The following is a 19,203-nucleotide window of genomic DNA, read 5'->3' on the forward strand; positions in this document are numbered from 1 at the left end:
ACGGATGGTATAAAGCTCTGCGGCTCAGTGAGCCAATCAGCTGCTCTCCCTCAGGAGCCGCATCACTTAGGAAACCAGGGTGTACGTGTTATAACTGCGCGACAGCTGCTGGGTGAAATAAATGGAGGATGTGAAAACAGGTAATTCACCTTTAAATTGGTTCAAATATTACTTGGAAAAAAGCTGTCAGACTTTTATTTTGGAAACACTTCATTGTGCAGGTGTACATGTGTCCCAGTGATTTAAAAGGAAGTTTTTCAGAACAATGTAATTTTGTACTAATTTTGAATCTATTGTGAAACAAACAATTTAACATTTGTGAAGAATGAAGAGAGAATTTTGTCAATAATAAAGTAAATGAATTGATCAATATCAATATGGTGAGTTTTTCACTAAGGAAAATTCATATTGTCTTTATAATTAAGACCAAATTACAAGTTATTATTATTATTATTTTTTTTTTTTAAATAAACACTAAGATTATTGAACCTATGAATCCAGGTAAGGTGGTTTAAAAATATTACATATATTTGCAAATTTATATTAATTTGACTTATGTAATATACGAGACAGCTTCTGTTTGCTTCATAGACAGTAGTACTAGATCAAATGAATCTGAGTTTTATGTACCCTTAAATATGTTAAATTGAGAGTATATCTCTACAAGAGGAAGATTACTTCTTTTTGAGTTTTATCTTTAGCAGAAGATTCAAACATAGATTATTGGCATTAAAATAAAAATGAATATGCTACAATAAAAATAAAATAAAATAAAATAAAATAAAGGATCACACATCTTTCTTCTTACCTTCTGAGTTTCCTTCAGTTGCTCCAATAAACTCCTTATGGTGACTTTACACAGACACACCCAGAGCAGCTATTTCCCAGCCAATCCATCCTCGGTGTTACGAGAGGAAAAACCAAACTGCATCCAGAGCTGCTGAAGGAAAAAAAATAAAAAAAATAAAATCACAAGTCCGGCTGTTGCAACATTTTCTGTGATTTTCTGTGATGCTCCTGTTGAAGTGTGCTCTCCTCGTCCCAGCAGGACGCTTGGCAGGACGGGGGACTGAGGGCAGGGAAGTCTCTGAAAGGTTACAAGCCCAGATGTCAGCTTCAGACCGAGGAGTCTTCTGGGACAAAGTGTTGATGGTGCCGCTCCTCCGCCCGTCTCAGGGAGAGTAATGAGAAACAGCAAACAGCCAGTTCATCAGGTTGTCCTCCTGATGTCAGGTTGTTTGTCTTTATATTTGTCATTCTGTATTTCAATTAATTCAAATGCACCTTTTCTGTTATGGTCTTTTTTTTGTGTGGATATTTATGATATTTTCCAGATCATTCCCTTGACAATTACTTCAAACAATTCAATTAAAATGTTTGATGCCAAAAGAAGTGAAATTATTGAGAAGGACAAACATTTGAGGTTTTTTTTTTTTCATATTTCCTTCCCTTTGGCTTAATTTTTTGTTTAGTATTTGTTCATTTACAGAAATGAGAGGATTGCTGTTGATTTTTCCATCTCCAGTTTGGACATGAGACTTGGCGATTTTCAGATCTTCCTCTCTCTCCTCTTTTCTGTTGTTTAAAATGAAAAAATTAGGGACGTGTTTAGGTTCTTAAATGAGTTGTAATGGTCTCAGGTGTTTATGGTTTGAAGCCTCAAACTCTTCACTCAACACCACACAGACACACACTCTCCGCTGCAAATGAGCTTGAAAACCCAGATGATGAAAGCCTCGGGAGACGACTTCCTCCTCCTCCTCCTCCTCATCATCATCCAGCTCCGTGACAGAGCCTGGCAGTTTTAATCAGATCCTTGGAAAACTGGACGAGAGACTTCATGAGAATCCCCTCAGGGACCGAAGCCCAGAGGACTGAGTGCATTTCAGACCAGTGAACAGTGAACTACAGTTTGCCACCGCCTTTACCCATTTGACAACATCACTGCTGAAATCACGCCTGTCAACACTGACAAAGAGCCAAAAATACACACCTCAGATTTTCACCTCAAAACACATGTTTAAAGTCCATTTAAATGTTCATATGAGTATCAACATTATTGGGCTCAGTCCTGCTTTTTCCTCTCAGGTAGACTTGACTAAGCAGAAGGGACATGACGAAAGATGTACATATTTTTATGACGTGCAATTTAAAACAGGTAGTGTGTTTTACAATGAGACAGAGGGAAGAGCATAAAGCGTGTTTGCAGTGACACTAACAGGACGTGAGATAAGAGAAAGGAGAAGCAGAGAGCCGTAAAAACAAAGAGGGAAAAGCTTGTGTCAATAAAGTTGTTGTAGAAGACGCGTGTACCTGCTGCTTCTTCCAGGCTCTCAGGTCCATTAAGTCGGTTAATGGATGGTTCAGCAGGTGGAGTTTGTCGGGGGAAACACAGAGGTTTAAATGTTTTTGGCTTAAATGTTAGAAAACATGAACAGAAACAAAAAAGAAAAATGTTAATTATCAAATTCTGCTCAGATCTATTGTGAATCTGGTTTCTGCTTAGTCAGGATATCAGCAGCTGAACAAATTAATCAATGGTCGACTCTTTTCCAAAGTCATATTTATTGTTACATGTAAAGCACTTAAAGAGTAGACATGAGAATGAGACCAAATACAATTTGGCCACTTGTCACTGAATATCATGAAGATACCTGGAATGAAGTTACTGTTTATATTTGGTAATGTTGAATACAAAGGGGAAGAAAAAAAACAAAACAAGTGAAAACCTCCAAGCACAAAGTACAACTCATCTTTATGACAAGAAGAGGATGAAGAAGAAGAAGGCAGCGGCACAGCAGAAGCCAGGAGAGTCCAGTCAGCCTGCTCCGCATCCAACATGACAGACGAAAACAAAAACGACCAGACGTAATAATCCCAAGAAACAAACAAATGTACGAGTACGGGCACACAGACAGCGCATCAGCTGGTCAGTAGTATAATCCGACCGTATGGCCTCTGTGTGCAGATATGTAGAAGTTTATGGCGCCAGTTATTAAGACATGCTTGTACTTCATTTAAGAGAGTGGGAACGATTGGGTGTTTTTTGTTTTTTCTTCTTTACGTGTGCTTCACCCAAACATCCCACCACTCTGACCTCTTTCTTTCTTTTGCCTTGTCAAGCATTACATGGTATTCAGGAATGTGTGTTGCCTAGTCAAGGATACAATTAACTCATCAGTCTGAGTAAAAATATGTAAACAACCTTGCAGCTGTAAATATGCATACTCGCTTTAAAAAACAGCATTCTTATACATCATTAAGAGTTCTGGATAATGAAAGTAACAAGTCGTCCTCTCTAACATGAGACCCATCCCTTTCTGATTTTTTAAAGGATTTTTGACCCACTTTAAATAAGAGGACAGCGAATGATCCTTCAGTAAACACCTCCATTAATCAAGAGAAGCGGGGACACATGCAAATTCATGATTCTGACTCAATTATTCTCATTCAACAAAAAACAAAACAAAACAAAACAAAAAACAAAACAAAAAAGGACAAAAGAAAGAAAAAATATTCTTCATTCCTTCAGTTGGGGGAGCTCTTTCAAAATGCTAATGGCTTGTGGGAACAAGTTTTACAAGTGTCCCAATGATCCCAGTCTCTCTCAGACTCGCTTCATCCCTCGACCCATCAAGCAGGCAAAGACCGTCATCACCATTTTGGGTTTGACCTCCACCAGGTCTTCTGGGAGAGCGTAGACGCGGGCTCCGATCTTCCTCGCCATAGACACGGCGTATCTGGGAGAAGACAGAGAGGTTGTCTCCAGTTAAGACTGCTTAAAATGTTCAGGTTAAAATAGATAAACGATAAAAAGCTGCTTCTTTTTCTTACTTGGCGTTTTCCAGCTTGTCGTCTTCAGAGAGTTGGCCGGTTTTTACCAGCTCGTAGCTGATGCTGCCCGGCTGGATGGCGTCTATCAGCTCCAGTACGGCCAAACTGCTGCTGATCTCCTTGTCCTGATCACCACAGCAGAAACACAGTAAGGATCTGACATACAGGGTTATTACAATTAACTAACACTAAAACTAACACTAGCAGTGAAAAAATAATTTAGTAAAATGAAATAAAAAATTTAAAAAAAAAAGGCAATTTTTCCAAAAATGAAAACTGAATAAAAATGACAATTCACAATGCAAAACTAACTAAAACTAAACTGAATTTCAGATAACATTAGCTTAGTTTTCCTAGAGATGGCTAAAGTTGCAGGAAGAAAACGCCACAGCTCAATATGAGACGACTTTGAGTACGACCCACAGGTAGATAAGAGTGAATGTAACGTGATGATGGACTGATGGGAACGTTTATGGGTTCAACTAACAGGGAGAAATCACACATATCTGGAAGTTCATCTTCAGAGGTCTCACAGAGGCTTTCTCCTTATACCTAAAAAACTAAAACTAAGACCAAGACGAAATAAAAAACTAAATAAAAACTATTCAATTCCTCAAAAATGAAAACTAAACTAAAACTGCTTTATGGTCATCACTTGTTGAACAAACTAAAACTAAAATAAAATAAAAAAGCAGTAGAAAGTAAAGGTTCCCCCAAGAGCTTGGATGCTTTTTAAATATTGAATTATAATATTTGGATCTAATTTGAGCTTTACCTTGAAGCTTGCGATCTTGGTTGATTTTCCAGCCTCTGCCAACGTTTTGTTCACCCACTTTACAATGATGTCGTCGTTAACTTTCTCTCCATCTCCCAGTTCCTCCAGTACATTCAACGTATATCTGAAAGAGCAGAGAAGCAGCTTGGTCATGAACTGAACTCCAGGTAAATGTTTTTTTTATTTTTCATTTTCTTCACGTTGAGAACCACATGGTCATCTGTCTCAAACAGAATGGACTTCTTCCCCCGCGATCACTGTGATTTTTGACTCACTCCAACTCTGGAAACTCTGACACAAAAATACAAAATATGTCACAACACACATCCTTGTGACAGGAGCCGACTGAGTTCATGGAAATGTGGTCTCGATTTGGAGGAACACACGAACACACGCACACACGCGCACACACCAACACCACCACTGGCATGAAATGAAGGTTTCTAATTACCAACTGCCAGGAAATTGTTTACAGTAAATATACTGTTATCACAATGACAATGAAGACAGATGGTGATTGTAGTGTTTTTAAATACCACACACAGAAAAACTGACTGAAAAACGAAATGCTGTTTAAAAGCCTAAGTATCCAAAGCAATTTGATTTGTTTTTCCCTGAAAAGTGCAGAGGAATAACTTGATAACAACCTCTATTTCTCATTTTTGTTCTTTATACATTTTGGCATATAAAAAATACTTCAGGCTTAATTGTTTTCATTAATTTAAGTGCTGAATAACATTTTAGGAAGGTGACATGTGTGGAATTCATCAAACTCTGCCTCACGTTAGGCCACCATTTCTGTTTTTTTTAAAATAGTTTTTCTATTTCACTCTTTTCTGAAGTTTGACTGTTCGTTGTGCTTCACCTTCTCATTAGCTGCCACACCAGTGCCAGAGTCAGGGTTGCGTTGCCATCGTTTAGGTCCTGCCCGCCGATGCCAACGAGGGAGAACTTGGCTGTTTTGCCCAGTTCCACTGCATAGTTACAATTCTCCAACTGCGGGCACAAAATGGAAAAGTTGGTAGAAGAAAAAGTTTTTTTTCTTCTTACTTCATAATGACTCAAATGGATTTAAATTACCTTTTTCATGTTGGTTCCCAGCTTGGGGTACGGTGGCTTGTTGACCTTGTTGTTCCAGTCAACAGGTATTTTAATCTTCTCATAGAGCTGAAGGATAACCATGGCATCCTGCAGGTCTCTGGAGACGGGAATGTGATTGGTTATTATCAATGTGAAATACATATGATGCCCTAATAGCTGTTAACTATTCATCAGATGTGAATATAAAAAGAGAAGCGACACAAACTGTTGTGTGTGTGGTACCTACCCGTACAGATGATTGACGTGTGGGTTCACTCCCAGAGAGTTCATCCAGTTCCTGAACGTCCTCTCCTCTCTCGTCTCACCTGGACAGCAAAGGATCATGGGAATCAGGGGATTTCCATGTGATCTAGCTGGCAGCTCAATGTGCGTCTAAAAATGCAGAACTGAATGGGCCTGGTACTTCATGTTGAAATTTTTGATGGCACTCACTGACCACTAACACAGACAACAGAAGCTAATGTATCTGAGGAAGACAAACTTAGAGGAGGCTTGTTGTCACATTGAAGTTAGTTTCTATTTCTGAGTAAGCCTGCAGGCCAGTTAGTCCACTAACAAGGACTGTTTGTTCACAACTGGTTCTTCTCCGACTGTTGCTTGGCTGCTTTGGAGCTACAGTCCCTGAAAACCTGCTTTGTCAGTCAGCGTTTTTTACGAGACACCCATGTGATCCTATACGCACAAACTAGTTGGAGTTATTCAACATTCAGGATTTCTGCAGCGCTGGTTTGTAACGTCCTGCCTGGAAAAAGTAAAGTAAGGCCCTGTCCCATTTTAACCACTTCCACTTGATTATGGCCCTAGCACTTGGTTTTGCGTGTTCGTGTGTAAGGGTAAGGTGTCCCAATTCTTTTAAAATCATGGGGAAGTGCTTCTCTTTTTTTTAAAAGTAATTTTTGGGGCTTTTGCTTTTTTAGGATAGTTGAGAGGGGGAAAGGAAATGGGGAGACAGAGAGACAGGGAATGACTTGCAGCAAAAGGACACCACATCTGAGATTCGAACTGTAGCCTCTGTATATGGGGCGCCTGTTCAACTCACTGAGTTATATGGCGCTATACGGCTTTTAAACCCTTAAAACCACCCTTTAAATCCAAGGGAGGCCAGGTGCGGACTTCGGATGTAGTGTAAGATGAAAAGCAGCGAATGTATCTTCTGTTTTCTGTATTTCTATGTTGTTGGTTCATCAAACAAAGAAAGATCAACAAAGCCCACGCAACCCACCGGAGCAGGGAGGCATTTTCAAACCTGAATGAAAACCCACTTCAGGTTGTGGCTCCTACGTCAGGTAGGAAATGTTGCCCATTTCGTAGGGTCAGATCTCTACTTCTAACACTTCTCCCTTTGGAGGCCACTCAAACCAAGAGGTGCTAGTGTTAAGGGAGGATGAACAGGACCGGGCTTAAGTCTGTGCAACAACGAGCGTCTTGCTGCATATGAACGATGGTGACAGTTACTGTTTTCTTATGATCCTGTGCAAAGGGACATGATCTGAGATTCTGATAATTCAGCTTTCAATCAATAATCTTTTTTTTAGTTTTCACCTATTGTTCATCAACATCTAATGCCAAACAACTCTAATACTTTCCATACCTTCCAACAGTCCCCAGTCAATGTCCTCATTCTCAGGTTTGGTCAGCGCTGGATACTTGTTGAACAGATTGGCCACAAAAGCGAGGTTGAGTTTGGGGTTTCCACTGACGACGTCGGCCGGGGTGACAAACTGTCGACAGCCGAGCCGGTCGGCCTGCTGCAGCATGGCCTCTGCCCTCTTCATGTCGTCTTTCTCCTGAACAACACGCAAGAACGCACACATGCACCGATCAGAGACACACAACGTAAAGCGGTGAAGATGCTCAACTGAGAGCGCCGATGATCGCTACTTACACCGAAGCCTGACATGTTGATGTCTATGCGGGGTTGGTCCTCATCTGTGCCTTTTGGAGAGATCTGATTCAGGAGGTGGAAGTAGGCCCTCGAGTCCTGGAAAATATGTAAAACAACAACAACAAAACAATCAAACTTCTGTGAATAAATGAATCAGAAATTCCACTGCGTAACATAATTGTAACTTTGTGTCTCAGGATAAAAGAGACGTTGATTAATTTAATGAAGCTTTTCGTGTGCACTCTTATGTTGTTGTTTTTTATGTCTACCATCTGTTATTCAGATCATCTGGGTGTGGCAAATGTCATGAGTCATACATACTTCTTCATGTGTAGTACTGTGGTTTTCTTTTATTCTTCATTTGTTGTATGTTATATAAACCTCTTTAAGTAACAAAGGTATATATGTGGAATAATCAGAGTAACAAAAGCCCTATTTACCTTCAGTGCACACACAATATCTTAATCCTTTCATAAACATTTGCCATTCTGTCAGTGTTAGCCATTGACCTTACCCATTCAATACTACATTTGGAGCAGCGGAGGCGTTTATTTGAGTTTGTTTGTGCAAACACAAACTTGCACTGCTCGGTGCAGTGTACTGATAGATGGCTGTGTTGGTGTGTTAAAAGAAGTACACAAAAACCCTTATGGACAAGGTTTTTGAGTTGCTTCCACTTCTGCATCTGGTGTTTACTTCTCTGGCCGGGTTCAGTGTTCAGACCCACCTTGATGTCAGAGCTTAAGTTGTTGATTTTCTGCCAGCCGGCGTTTTCCAGGTGAAAGTTTGCCCAGCGTAACAGCAGTTCCTCTGGAGACAGTTTCATCAGGTCCTCCAGTGTTTCCCCATCTCTCAGCAGGGCTGCCAGCGCTGCAGACAGGTGTTAATGATCAGTTGAGCTACTTGACAAAAACACCAGGAAAGGACGGGAGGGCGCAGGACTCAAGTACATGTTATGCAACAGGCAATCTCAACGGTTGGTGACTCTACCTTCATTTCTGCTGAGCTCGATGTCAGCAAACAGGCCGATCTTGATGATCTGCCAGAGCAGGCCGAGCACCAGGTGAGGCTTCCCCTCCTTCAGGTCTAAGGCACCGATGTTCACTACATGGCAGCCGATGGCGGACGCAGAGTTCAAGGCCAAATTGAGATTCTCCTGTGGGGGACAAAGCATCAGCCATTAGAAGATTATTTATTTTATTTTTTTCCAAAATATTTTTATTGAAAAATACAATAAGATACTTCCAATTACAGGGATACAATTATCCTTTTCTTTTTCTTTTTTAAACATATATGTATATGTAAACAGTCACATATACACATACACAAGTGAAAATTAACAAAAACACACTCTGATAAAATTGCAGAGGAAGCCGTTAGAAGATTTGCATAAAATGTGGCAGACAAAAAAAAATCATCATACATTAACTTAACTAACCTGTATTGTAAACGGCGTCAGCTTCTTCTTATTTATGGTTCTCTCGTCTATGGTGTCTGGCACTGACAGGTTGATCATTTTGCTGTGAATATGCATAAAACACATGATTTTCTTTATCAGCCATTTGATGCAGCGAAATCAGGCAGAGAAGGAAAAGATAAGATTTTGAAGTTTGTAACATTAAGAATCTCATTGTCCACAGCCCAACTAGAGACCTTTTATTGCACATCTTTTTTAATTCATTACCTAAAGTAAAATACTAGTTAAGCAAGAACCATTAGACTTGTTGATATACATAGAATAAAGTGGAGGCATCTTCAACAGACAAAGTGTCACAACTATAACAGACTGTAGCATATTATGTTGCACATGTCAGCAACATGAAGGGCACATGTCTCTGAAGTCCCTGTTCTTCTGTTTGGGATATACTGTGTGTGGACAATGGTTATTTAATCTCTGCAGCTCTGCAATCTGTTTAATGCTAATCTAGACGCAAAAAATGCTGATTAAATAGCAAGACTGCTAACTAGCATTCAGTCCATTATTAACAACATTTATAGCAGAGCTCACATTTTTCTTGTTATTTCAGTTTTAATGTCACATTTTCTCTATACAACCTCGTAATTTAACAAAATGAAAGATTCAGAACCATACATGATTATTTCTTTTAAGTTTTAATAAATGTAATAGTACTGTGTTAGAATCAACATAGTCTTGGGTTAGAGTGAAGGAGAGCATAATATTGTCATAGTTGACTGACATCCTTAAATACAGGCTCCTATTTATCTTTTTTCAGCCTGACTGAGATCACAGCATTAAGAGCAGTGACATGGAGGTATCTGACATTTATATCAGAGGGGTAGCTCACAGATAAAGGAGAATACAGCGTCTCTTACCAGAGTACTATACCATCCCCGACAGATGTGAAGAGAGAGTCTGTGTTGGGATCCATGGGCAGGACATGTTTGCAGTCAGGGTCTTTTTCCAGAGCGCTGTTGATCCAGTTCACAAAAGCAAACCGCTCCTCCTCTGAAAGTGTACACAAACTTCAGTTAAAAGCAAAACAACCAGGTACGGTGACAGGGATGCACAAAACGGCTGATTTCAGTTGGTAAATGAAGCATCTGCACTTGAACTGTGCCCGGTACAGTAGCAGCGGCAGGAGAGAGGAAGAAGTTAATGTCTGTGGTGTCAGGACGACCTACCAGAGAACGAGTGTTGTGTGCCTTCGCTCGACAGCTCAGACGTCCCTCCGATGGCCAGGATGCCTTCTTTTCTGTTGATGACTTTGCGGAAAGTTTTTGCTATTTCGCTGCCTCTCAGCTCCTGGACGATCTGAAACAAGAACAAACAACAGGTTGAGACCGGCTGCTACTGAACCATAAAAAGTCCTGAAAACTATGAGATATCTTATATATTTGTGGACAGGTGATTGTGTTGTGGAGGTAGATTACATCATTATTGATTTTATTTGTATTTATAATAACTGACAGAATTGCCTCCTGCTGTTTGTAACAATTTTCTGCTACCGTTTCAATAATAGAGAGGAAAATTACTCCTAATCTAATTTAATTTGAAGCAACTGGTCAACCATATTTCTGCAAATGAATCAGGTTTCACATTTTACACTTCATTTTTGTTTTAGCAAATGCTGGATATTCATGAATATTTAGAAAAAAACAAAAACAAACTGATCACTCAGTGGAAAAGTTTAGCTGCAGCCATGTGTCTGTGCAGTCGGGCTAATTAACTTCTCTGTTTACTGTTGTTTTGCATCCTTTGTTGCCTTATCATCAAACTCCTGTTAGCCATCATGACAGACAAGGTCGCTCGGCAGACGCAGCTGTGCTGCTGGAATTTCCCCTCACCGTCATTACAACACAAAGCCACCCGCCAGCTACAGGCGGAGAAAATATCCTGAGTGTGGCTGGTAATCAAGTTTTAGAACAAAAATAAACAGACATTCGTTACTATGAAATGTCCGGGATGATGTGATGTCAGGCTCGAATGGTTTGTGAAAAGCAACTGAAGCCGTGCTGTGCGTTAGAGCGGTGATGTAAAGTGAGCCTGTGCTTTCACCACACATCTAATCTGAGAATTACAGTGCTGAGTGAGAGTGCCGGTAGGTCATTAGTGCCATCAACAGTAACAGTAAACCACCGGAGCAACAGCTATTATGATCCTCCACCACCCTGACACCCTCCTCAGGCTTGTCCCTACATCCCAGCATTAAATAATTACCTCCAAACATTAAATCAGTCTCAACAACTAATGAGGCCACGGGGAGCTCTGTGGTGTGATTATGTAGCTTATCACCGACGCACAACATGTGAGTGGCCTCGGACAAAAACTACTTTGACAGAAAGTTTTCTATCGTAATTTGTGCGATGCTTCCTGAAACTGAAGTTATCACGGCTTCATCAGCGACCACAGGCCCACGGGCGGTGGAGCTCACAATGAGCTATTCAGCCCGGTACTGGGAGAGCTGTTCAAAAAGCACAGCGCACTTCACCACAAACATACACACACACAAGGTCACAGGGTGTCGAGCCTACATTGTCTGTGTGCACTCTACGGCCCCGTTCAGACGTGTCTTCACTGACCTCGCCTCTGTGGTCGGATCTAAGTGCGTCTGTTCACACCTGGCCTCGTGTTTCGATTGAGCACTTGTGATCGGATCTCACTTCTCTGCTTGATATGCAAATACACAGGTATGTGTTGTTGTCTTTAGCAAATCCACAATCGGGGCCATTGTCTTTGTGCTTGTCTGTGTATGTGTGTGAATTAAAGCTTTGCTCCCAGCTTTACAATGAAAACAGGTTTTATACATTTGTAATGGTAAAATATTTTGATCCATAATGAAACTGTGGTGAGAATAAATGGCTTGGATCACCTGAGAGGTTAATACCAGGTGTGAACAGGTCCAAGATAGAAAAAGTAACCACAGAAACACAATGATTATTAAGGTTAACTGTTCTGCAAATTTAGCAAACTGTTATGTTACCGTCTACATATTGTGAGAAGGATATTTACATTCATGCCCTGTGCATTTAATCTGGTTGTTATCGTGCATAAGAACATGTTTTGTTGCGTGATATTTCATCGGGTATGATGCTCACACCCTTTGAACATGATGGCAATGGCGAGTGAGACCCAGATATTGTGCCTTAACAGACTTAACAGCATCTAAATATGAAATAAAGTTATTGGGCGCCAGACAGACACCCATCATGCTACAAAAAAACAGAAATATGTCAAACTAATTCATGAAAATACAAAGGTCACAGATGACAACGAAACACAATTAGTGCCACGGTGACTCCTCCTGTTGCATTCAGGGACAGTACGCCACTCCTGTCCCCTCTAATCCCTCTAGCATGCTACACTGCTATCACACAGCAGTGGTTGTTGACCAGTTCCACAGATACTTTTATTTTCCTATATCTGTGTATTTCACACTATTCAAAGCCTGTTTCACTTTAGTAACCATTTTATCTATTTGTTTAGTCGCCTAATTTCATTCAAAATGTTTTCCTAAAATGCATCAATGCTGATTTATACATGCGCATACAAGAATAAAACTTACTATCATCACTATTATGATATCATACATAACTTTGGCAACTCCTACAGAAGAACACAGATGCATTCTGGGAAGTTGTGGCCTCATGAAACCATAAACTACCTTAAGCCCATTACACTGTGAAACATGCTCCAAATGGAGTAAAACATGATGAGGATTTTAATTCTGGGATCATCCAATCCAATTTGTTTCACTCTGTCATCATCATAGCCGAGGTTTAACTTACTAATGAACAACCACACACACTCTAAAAACAAGAGAAACACAGCTGCCGCCTCCTGGTCTTGAGATTTTGAATCCTGCTGTGCTCCTGAACCAGACGGGGAGTCTGTGACTGGCTGCTCCCTCATCGCTGCTGAAACAAAATACTGGAACTCGCACCACTTTGCTGACCTCACTTCCACATTCCCTGAGCATGCATGCCTGCGTGTGAGGTTTGTAGAGGCCTTCAATCTCCTCTCGTGCATTTAGCTGCTTAAAAGTTGCCTTTCTTAGCGGCCTCGCTCTGGAGGGCGAGGTACTTTTTTCAGAGCAGAGCGGAAAACAGAGACCAACTCTGAGAGTAACGCGAGCTGAAAACTTGTCAAGCTTGACGCTGCGAGTGGCTCTGAGCTCCACTTAACGTACCGACAGAAACTCGTCGAAGCTGATCTGGTTGTCCTTGTTGCGGTCGAGTTTCTGGATGATCTCTCGCACCATGTATCCAGGTAGCGGGTGGCCGGCCTCTTTAAGGAGCTCATTGAGTTCATAATCACAGATATGTCCATCGTTGTCCAGATCTACAGAGACAAAGAAAAGATTGTAAGATAACAACACTCATTCATTTCAACTATGGTGTTGTGGGCACTCTACACATTTATGTAATCGTTAAATGATCAGGTTTTACTCACCAATTTTCCCAAAGATCTCCCTCATCTCCTCCATCTCCTCTTTTGTTATTTTTCCAGACATTTTTCTGTGATTGACCTGAGCTGGTCAGTCAGAGAGAGAGGTGGGACTGCAGAGAGAAAAAGTGAACAGAGTTATAAGCAAGGGCTCCATCTCCTCCTCCTCCTCCTCTATTCCTCATCATCAGCCTCTTGTAAAACTCCTTTCAATCCTGGCAAATCTTTACAGATCGCCACAACCCCTCGGCATCTTTAACCGGCAAAAAGGGATTTACAGTCGTCCACGCTGCTACAGCCTCAACTTTCCTGCCTCCTCGCCAAACGGAGAAGTGACCTTTCCTCTCCAGAGCAGCAAAATAAAAGTCCCTCTTCATCTTCTGTCAGGACTAAAAACTGGTATAGTACCTTCTATTTCAGCCCCCACCCCATCATCTTACACCCATGCAGTTCGCATCTACTACCTACCACCCTCTTTAGTTTCTCCCTCAGCCCCCTTTCCTTTTCCAAGCACGTCTCTCTGCCATAATCAAAGTAATTTCCTGTTATTTCTATTGTATAGCAATGAGCCTGTGATGTAAAACAAAAACAAAAAAAACACACACACACTTCCACAGAGGCTGAGGCCACCTCATTCTTTAGCTGATTTGAACACTGTGTAAAAGCCTTTCTTACATCAGCTTACTGAAACAGCATTGTTTAACACATCCCCTAAAACTGACCATTGCTCCTCATGTTTTCGCCTTTGAGTTGAAATAATCTTTAAGATTTAAGTGGCAACTGGCAACATAAAATCTGGATAATTTCTCTCTCAAGTCTAAAGACCTTGGTGCTGCTTGGGCTCCATTTAGTAAATAGTCTCAGAGAAAAGTGGCCTGAATGAGAAAAGAGATTTGTCTAAATGTGTAAAGACTGAATCCCAAAACAAACCCAGAAGAGACTCAGGCGCAGTTATTTTTGCTTGGATCCAAAAAACACTGTGTTCCCAAACCTTCCTTCCTCTGAGGAAAACTAACCATCTGAAAATCACTGAAAATAAGAAATTCCTCCGAGTGCCTCCTTCCCGTCCTGTAGTAGCAGAGGAATGCGGGAGGCCTGGGCAGATCGAGCTTCGCTGCACAGAGAGGTGAGCAGGGTGTGCTGCCTCGCTCTCCAAGGCTAAACTGGTATGATGGCATTCCTCTCCGACACAAGTGTTCACAAAACAAAGATGGGGATTATATTGCGGTAAAATAAGGATCCCGGATTTTTCCAGACAGAAAAGTGTCGCAGTTTCCAGACTTTAAGTACAGATTGTTGATTTTCATAGAGTATTAGTCAGAAATCCTGGGCAAGACCATTTTGGTTTCCACAATATAAAACCAGTGAACCCATATTAGGGAGTAGCTGAATGTCCAGCCTTTTTTTGTTGTTGAAATGAATCAACCCTAACCTGACTGTAGAGATTTCAGCAAATCGACTTTCTCTGACCACCGCAGCATCACAGCCTCACATTCAAGTACATAAACAATGAACAAAAGTCCAGTACCCGCGCTTCCTCTTCCATGAATGACACTATTAATAGTATTCATCAAAGATGATTCAACAGTAGCGACGTGGACTCAGATGTGACTCAGTTCCTGCAACGCTATTCTGACAAACTAAACAACATGATAACACGATAGCAGCACTCATTTGCACTCAGGTATTTGGTTAAAATCATGCTTGTTAGTGATTCAAATACCAAAAAACAAAAACAAATAAAGCCAAATATAGCTGAAAACTGGTTGTAGGTCAGAACAAACAAGAAAGACATTTAAATGCCGCTCCATCACAGAAAGCAGACTGTTTTTCTTCGACTAAGTAATACTAAATCAGGGCAAGCTCAAACTCCTGACTAAACGATTAGGAAAATGACGATGTCAACTGTTGCTATATTTAACTTTTCTCCAAAAGGATGTGAAATGTGGCTGCTGAAGTCAGCCCCGGCTACAATGAGGGCCGACAAACATTACCTCATTTGCCAGCTCTTGTCACACCCTCGACACAGGGCCGAGTGAAAACAGAAGAGGGGTTAAGTACGCGCAAGCGAGGGCACAGATGGCAGGGGACAAATGTGAGACGTATCAGCGGTGGGTCAAGAAGAATAGGGGGTTTGTAATCACCACCGTCAACAAAACACGGCAATAAATCTTGTGTAATGCTACGAAATGAGTCCAGAGAGTCAGGGGTCCGCACACACACAGACAGTTGCTCCCTTTGACAGCTGCTTTTTTAGACAGAGACAAGTAAATGCCTGAGCAAAAGCAGCAGCTCATGTTTGTTTAAGAGCACATCAGCACTTTTCAGAGAGTTTCAACACATTATTTAAATGTTTGCCAGTTTAACCACAGGGATGAGGTTCAATAGAGGAATGACACAGTCACACGTTTTTTAAAGTATGGGGGGAAACTGAAAAGCTTTTGTACTTTAAGCTGAAATAGAAAAGAGTTTTAAAAAAACAAAAAACTTCCAGTAACATCCAGTGAAACCAAATACAACTGTGAGTTTTTAGTCATCCATGTCATGTGATGTCTAGCAGTAGCAAGACAAGAGCAACTGGGCTTCATGACATTTGAAAACACTCACACAAAAAGCTCTCGCTTCACTTGTGCGCTCTCGTTTTACAGCTGAATATCGCCCATACAGAAGTATTTCTTTCCCTTGCGCTAGCTTTGATTATACGAGCCAAAAACAGCACATTGACGCCGTTTACAATCGCCTTTGATGGATCTTTCAGTCAGTTTTTAAAGCTAAGAGGGCTGCTCCCAGATGGCTTGGGAGTTAAATGTGCAGAGCCGACACAGACACACCCCGCCCCGCCAGTGTGTTTCGTCCACACAGTCAGTTACATGGGAAAAGTGAGGCGCACAAATAGATCGGGCACCCTTCCCAAGTGTGGTCAAGTTCATATGTGCACACACCCAACTTAGTCTGCAAGAACACGGACATTTTTTTACTCAGTCACAATCGCCCGCAGATGTGAAGCAGACTGACTCATAGACACCGAACGGTCTGGAGCACCGTCCCTTTTATTTCCTTTTCAGGCTGCGTGGGTAAGATAAGCGCGGCCATACATGACAGACAGGTAAGGAGGAGGTGACGACAACAAATAGTGCGTGTTTTCGTGTGCACATCTCTGACATCATGGTTGCAGCTGCAAGCATAACAACCTGGGCTGGGTTTGGAGGTTATAAAAGCTTGCAAGGCTTGGACTATATGATGAATCATCATGGAAATATTCAAACGAGATAGTCCCTTTACAGTATCCCGTTCCACAAATGGCTAACCTTTACAGCTCGTTTCTCTATAGTACACTGCTTTTCCTCCTTCATATAATGAGAGATGGAGCTGTAGTAAATGATGCAGCAGCTTTGGGAAGCGTGTCAAATTCCCATCAACCATTTCCTAAGAATGTCATTCGACAGGTTGCTGGCGGCGTAGCTGCTGAATCAGGTGAGTTGTTGCTGTTAAGAGGCGAGCAGCCACACCTACACACCTCTGGCATTACTCAACAAAAGTACTGTAAAGCATTGTCATTTAAATACTGTATAATCAAACGGTGCACAGTAACAATTAAGCGCCATCACTTCCTCATGCAAGTATTTTGCTCCTGAGCAAAAGACACTATAATATCTATCCTCTACCTGATCGTTTTCTATTTGCAAGTTAACAAATGTAAAAGGATTGTTCAGCCTTTTTTTTTTATGATTGATGAAACCGTCAGTTCAGAAACGAGTGCGGGAAATAAGAAACTCAATCACTTTTACTCTGCTGAAGTGAAGGCACCTGTTTAAAGCACAGAAAGTGGGGCAACCTGTTCACTCCCACAGGTGTGAGCGTGAGCAAGGGTGGAGACAAAATATAAGCACACTCCTTCCCTCCCTCCCTCCCCGCCTGCTTGACTGTCTGGTTTGACCTAACAAGAGATACCATCAGACAAGTAACGTCTGTTTTAGACACACGCACCTACAGTATAGTAGCTCTCATCTGGTTCTGCAGCATGAGCAAAGGGACACTCACATTTTACTTGAGCTGTTGTGACGCATAGTGCACATACCACATATGCACATTCATGGGCAATTTGACCACACCAATCACGTTAATGACAGGCAGACTTGAAATGAATTACAGCTTTTTTCTTTCCCACAAAGGAAGTGCAAACAAAACTTTTTTCCAGTACTGATACTCTGAGCAAAAAAACTTTGGTAGCAATAACAACAGTATTTTTTTTTTGTTTAACAGTGTCTCTATCAAAGTATGCTGCCATACAAGCAAAGCAAGATTTGGGACCAAGGACAAGATAGTGAGAAACGCTGAATAGGAAATACCGAGCGGCTGTATTCACAACAGGCTTCTTGTTCCAAGTCACAATATTTATCCAGTTAAAATGTGGGGTTTTCTGATACTATCACACAGCCACGGTTCACAGCGCCGTTCCAGCAGCGATCCACAATTGGGATCCCAGATGTACGTGTGTGCATGTACAGTGCAAGCTGCAGCCCCAGATGGGTCCACAGGAAAAATCTGGGAAATCATTCAGAGGTAAACAACATCGACATAGTCCACCGTTTTGCAAGCGTGAGAAAAAAAATTGGAGTAACAAAAAATGGACTGACTTATTACAGCCTTAAACAGTTACCAATCAACCTATCCCAAGCACTAGAACAAAGACCATGTAAGTTGAATTGAGGTTGAATTCCTCCTTGTAAATGTCCCATAATAACACAGAAATATGACACCAAACGATGCAAAGAGGCAAAGATCTATTTAAACAAGGGTGAAACATTTACCCTAATTGTTCTGGCATTATATAAAAGTGTCAACATGACAAAAAAAAAACCCTGTGATCTGTCACCAAGGGACCAAACACTGAGGTTACACACACCCAGCATTGCAACAGACCCGTGAGTCTGGGCCTGGATGTGTCAAGGTGTTTATGTATGGGTCATTCATACTGGGAATATGTTTTTTTTTTGTTAAAAAAAAAAAAAAAACCTAGCTCCACCTATGCTGCTTGCTTCCTCCTCCGGTGATTGGTGGTGAAGAAAATGAACGGACCTGGTTGTGTCTGACTTTGCCCTTTTTTATCACATTTTTCACATTCACAAATAATGAAGTGATATTTCCACAAGCTCCAAGAAAACGAGGCGCTTCTGCATACTTTTATTTTTTTCTGTAACATGTACTGAAACTAGTTACCTTAGTTGGTGTAACCTTAACATTATTTTTGTGCACAATTCCTACTTTTTCCTGGAGGTTATGAGCTCATGTTGTGGAGGACTCGGACTCTACTTTTGCAGCATTGTTCAGGATGAGTAAGCTACATTGAAGGTGCAGCTGAAGCAGCTAATAAAGCCGCTAATAAAGCTAACCGGGCTAGCGACAGACATGCAAGTACGGTAGTTTGATGGACAGGAAACAACTCTCCCTGTTCACCCTGCAAACACAACGGAGGATAGATAACTAACGGCTACAACGGAGGAGAGACAAACTAACACACACAAACACACCGAGACGAGGGTCCTAATTTTTTTCACCCTCTCTCTCTCTTCTTAAAACAAAAGATGCTGAGATAAACTCTGGCTGTAAGTAAAGGCGTTAAGGTCTAGAGAAGAAGTTGCCAGGAAATTGGTACTCACCGTCGGTGCGCCTGAAATTTCCAGACAGCGTCCAGTCTGCGTC

The 19,203-nt window shown here is 41.3% G+C and overlaps 1 protein-coding gene across 1 annotated transcript; it reads right to left on the reverse strand.

Moving 5' to 3' along the window:
- Positions 1-2,546: 2,546 nt before the first annotated feature.
- Positions 2,547-19,198, reverse strand: pls3 (plastin 3 (T isoform)). Its single transcript, XM_085797656.1, has 16 exons — positions 19,161-19,198; positions 13,507-13,613; positions 13,244-13,395; positions 10,239-10,368; positions 9,930-10,062; positions 9,034-9,115; positions 8,586-8,751; positions 8,323-8,465; positions 7,596-7,691; positions 7,302-7,497; positions 5,937-6,015; positions 5,690-5,807; positions 5,475-5,605; positions 4,610-4,733; positions 3,835-3,959; positions 2,547-3,740 (listed from the first exon to the last, which is right to left on the reverse strand). The coding sequence occupies exons 2-16, from the start codon at positions 13,565-13,567 to the stop codon at positions 3,608-3,610; spliced, it is 1,869 nt and encodes a 622-aa protein (XP_085653782.1). The 5' UTR covers positions 13,568-13,613; positions 19,161-19,198; the 3' UTR covers positions 2,547-3,607.
- Positions 19,199-19,203: the final 5 nt, after the last annotated feature.

Source organism: Trachurus japonicus, chromosome 14 (assembly GCF_045865225.1).
Source record: "Trachurus japonicus isolate A0001 chromosome 14, Traja_1.0".
NCBI classification, from domain to species: domain Eukaryota; kingdom Metazoa; phylum Chordata; class Actinopteri; order Carangiformes; family Carangidae; genus Trachurus; species Trachurus japonicus.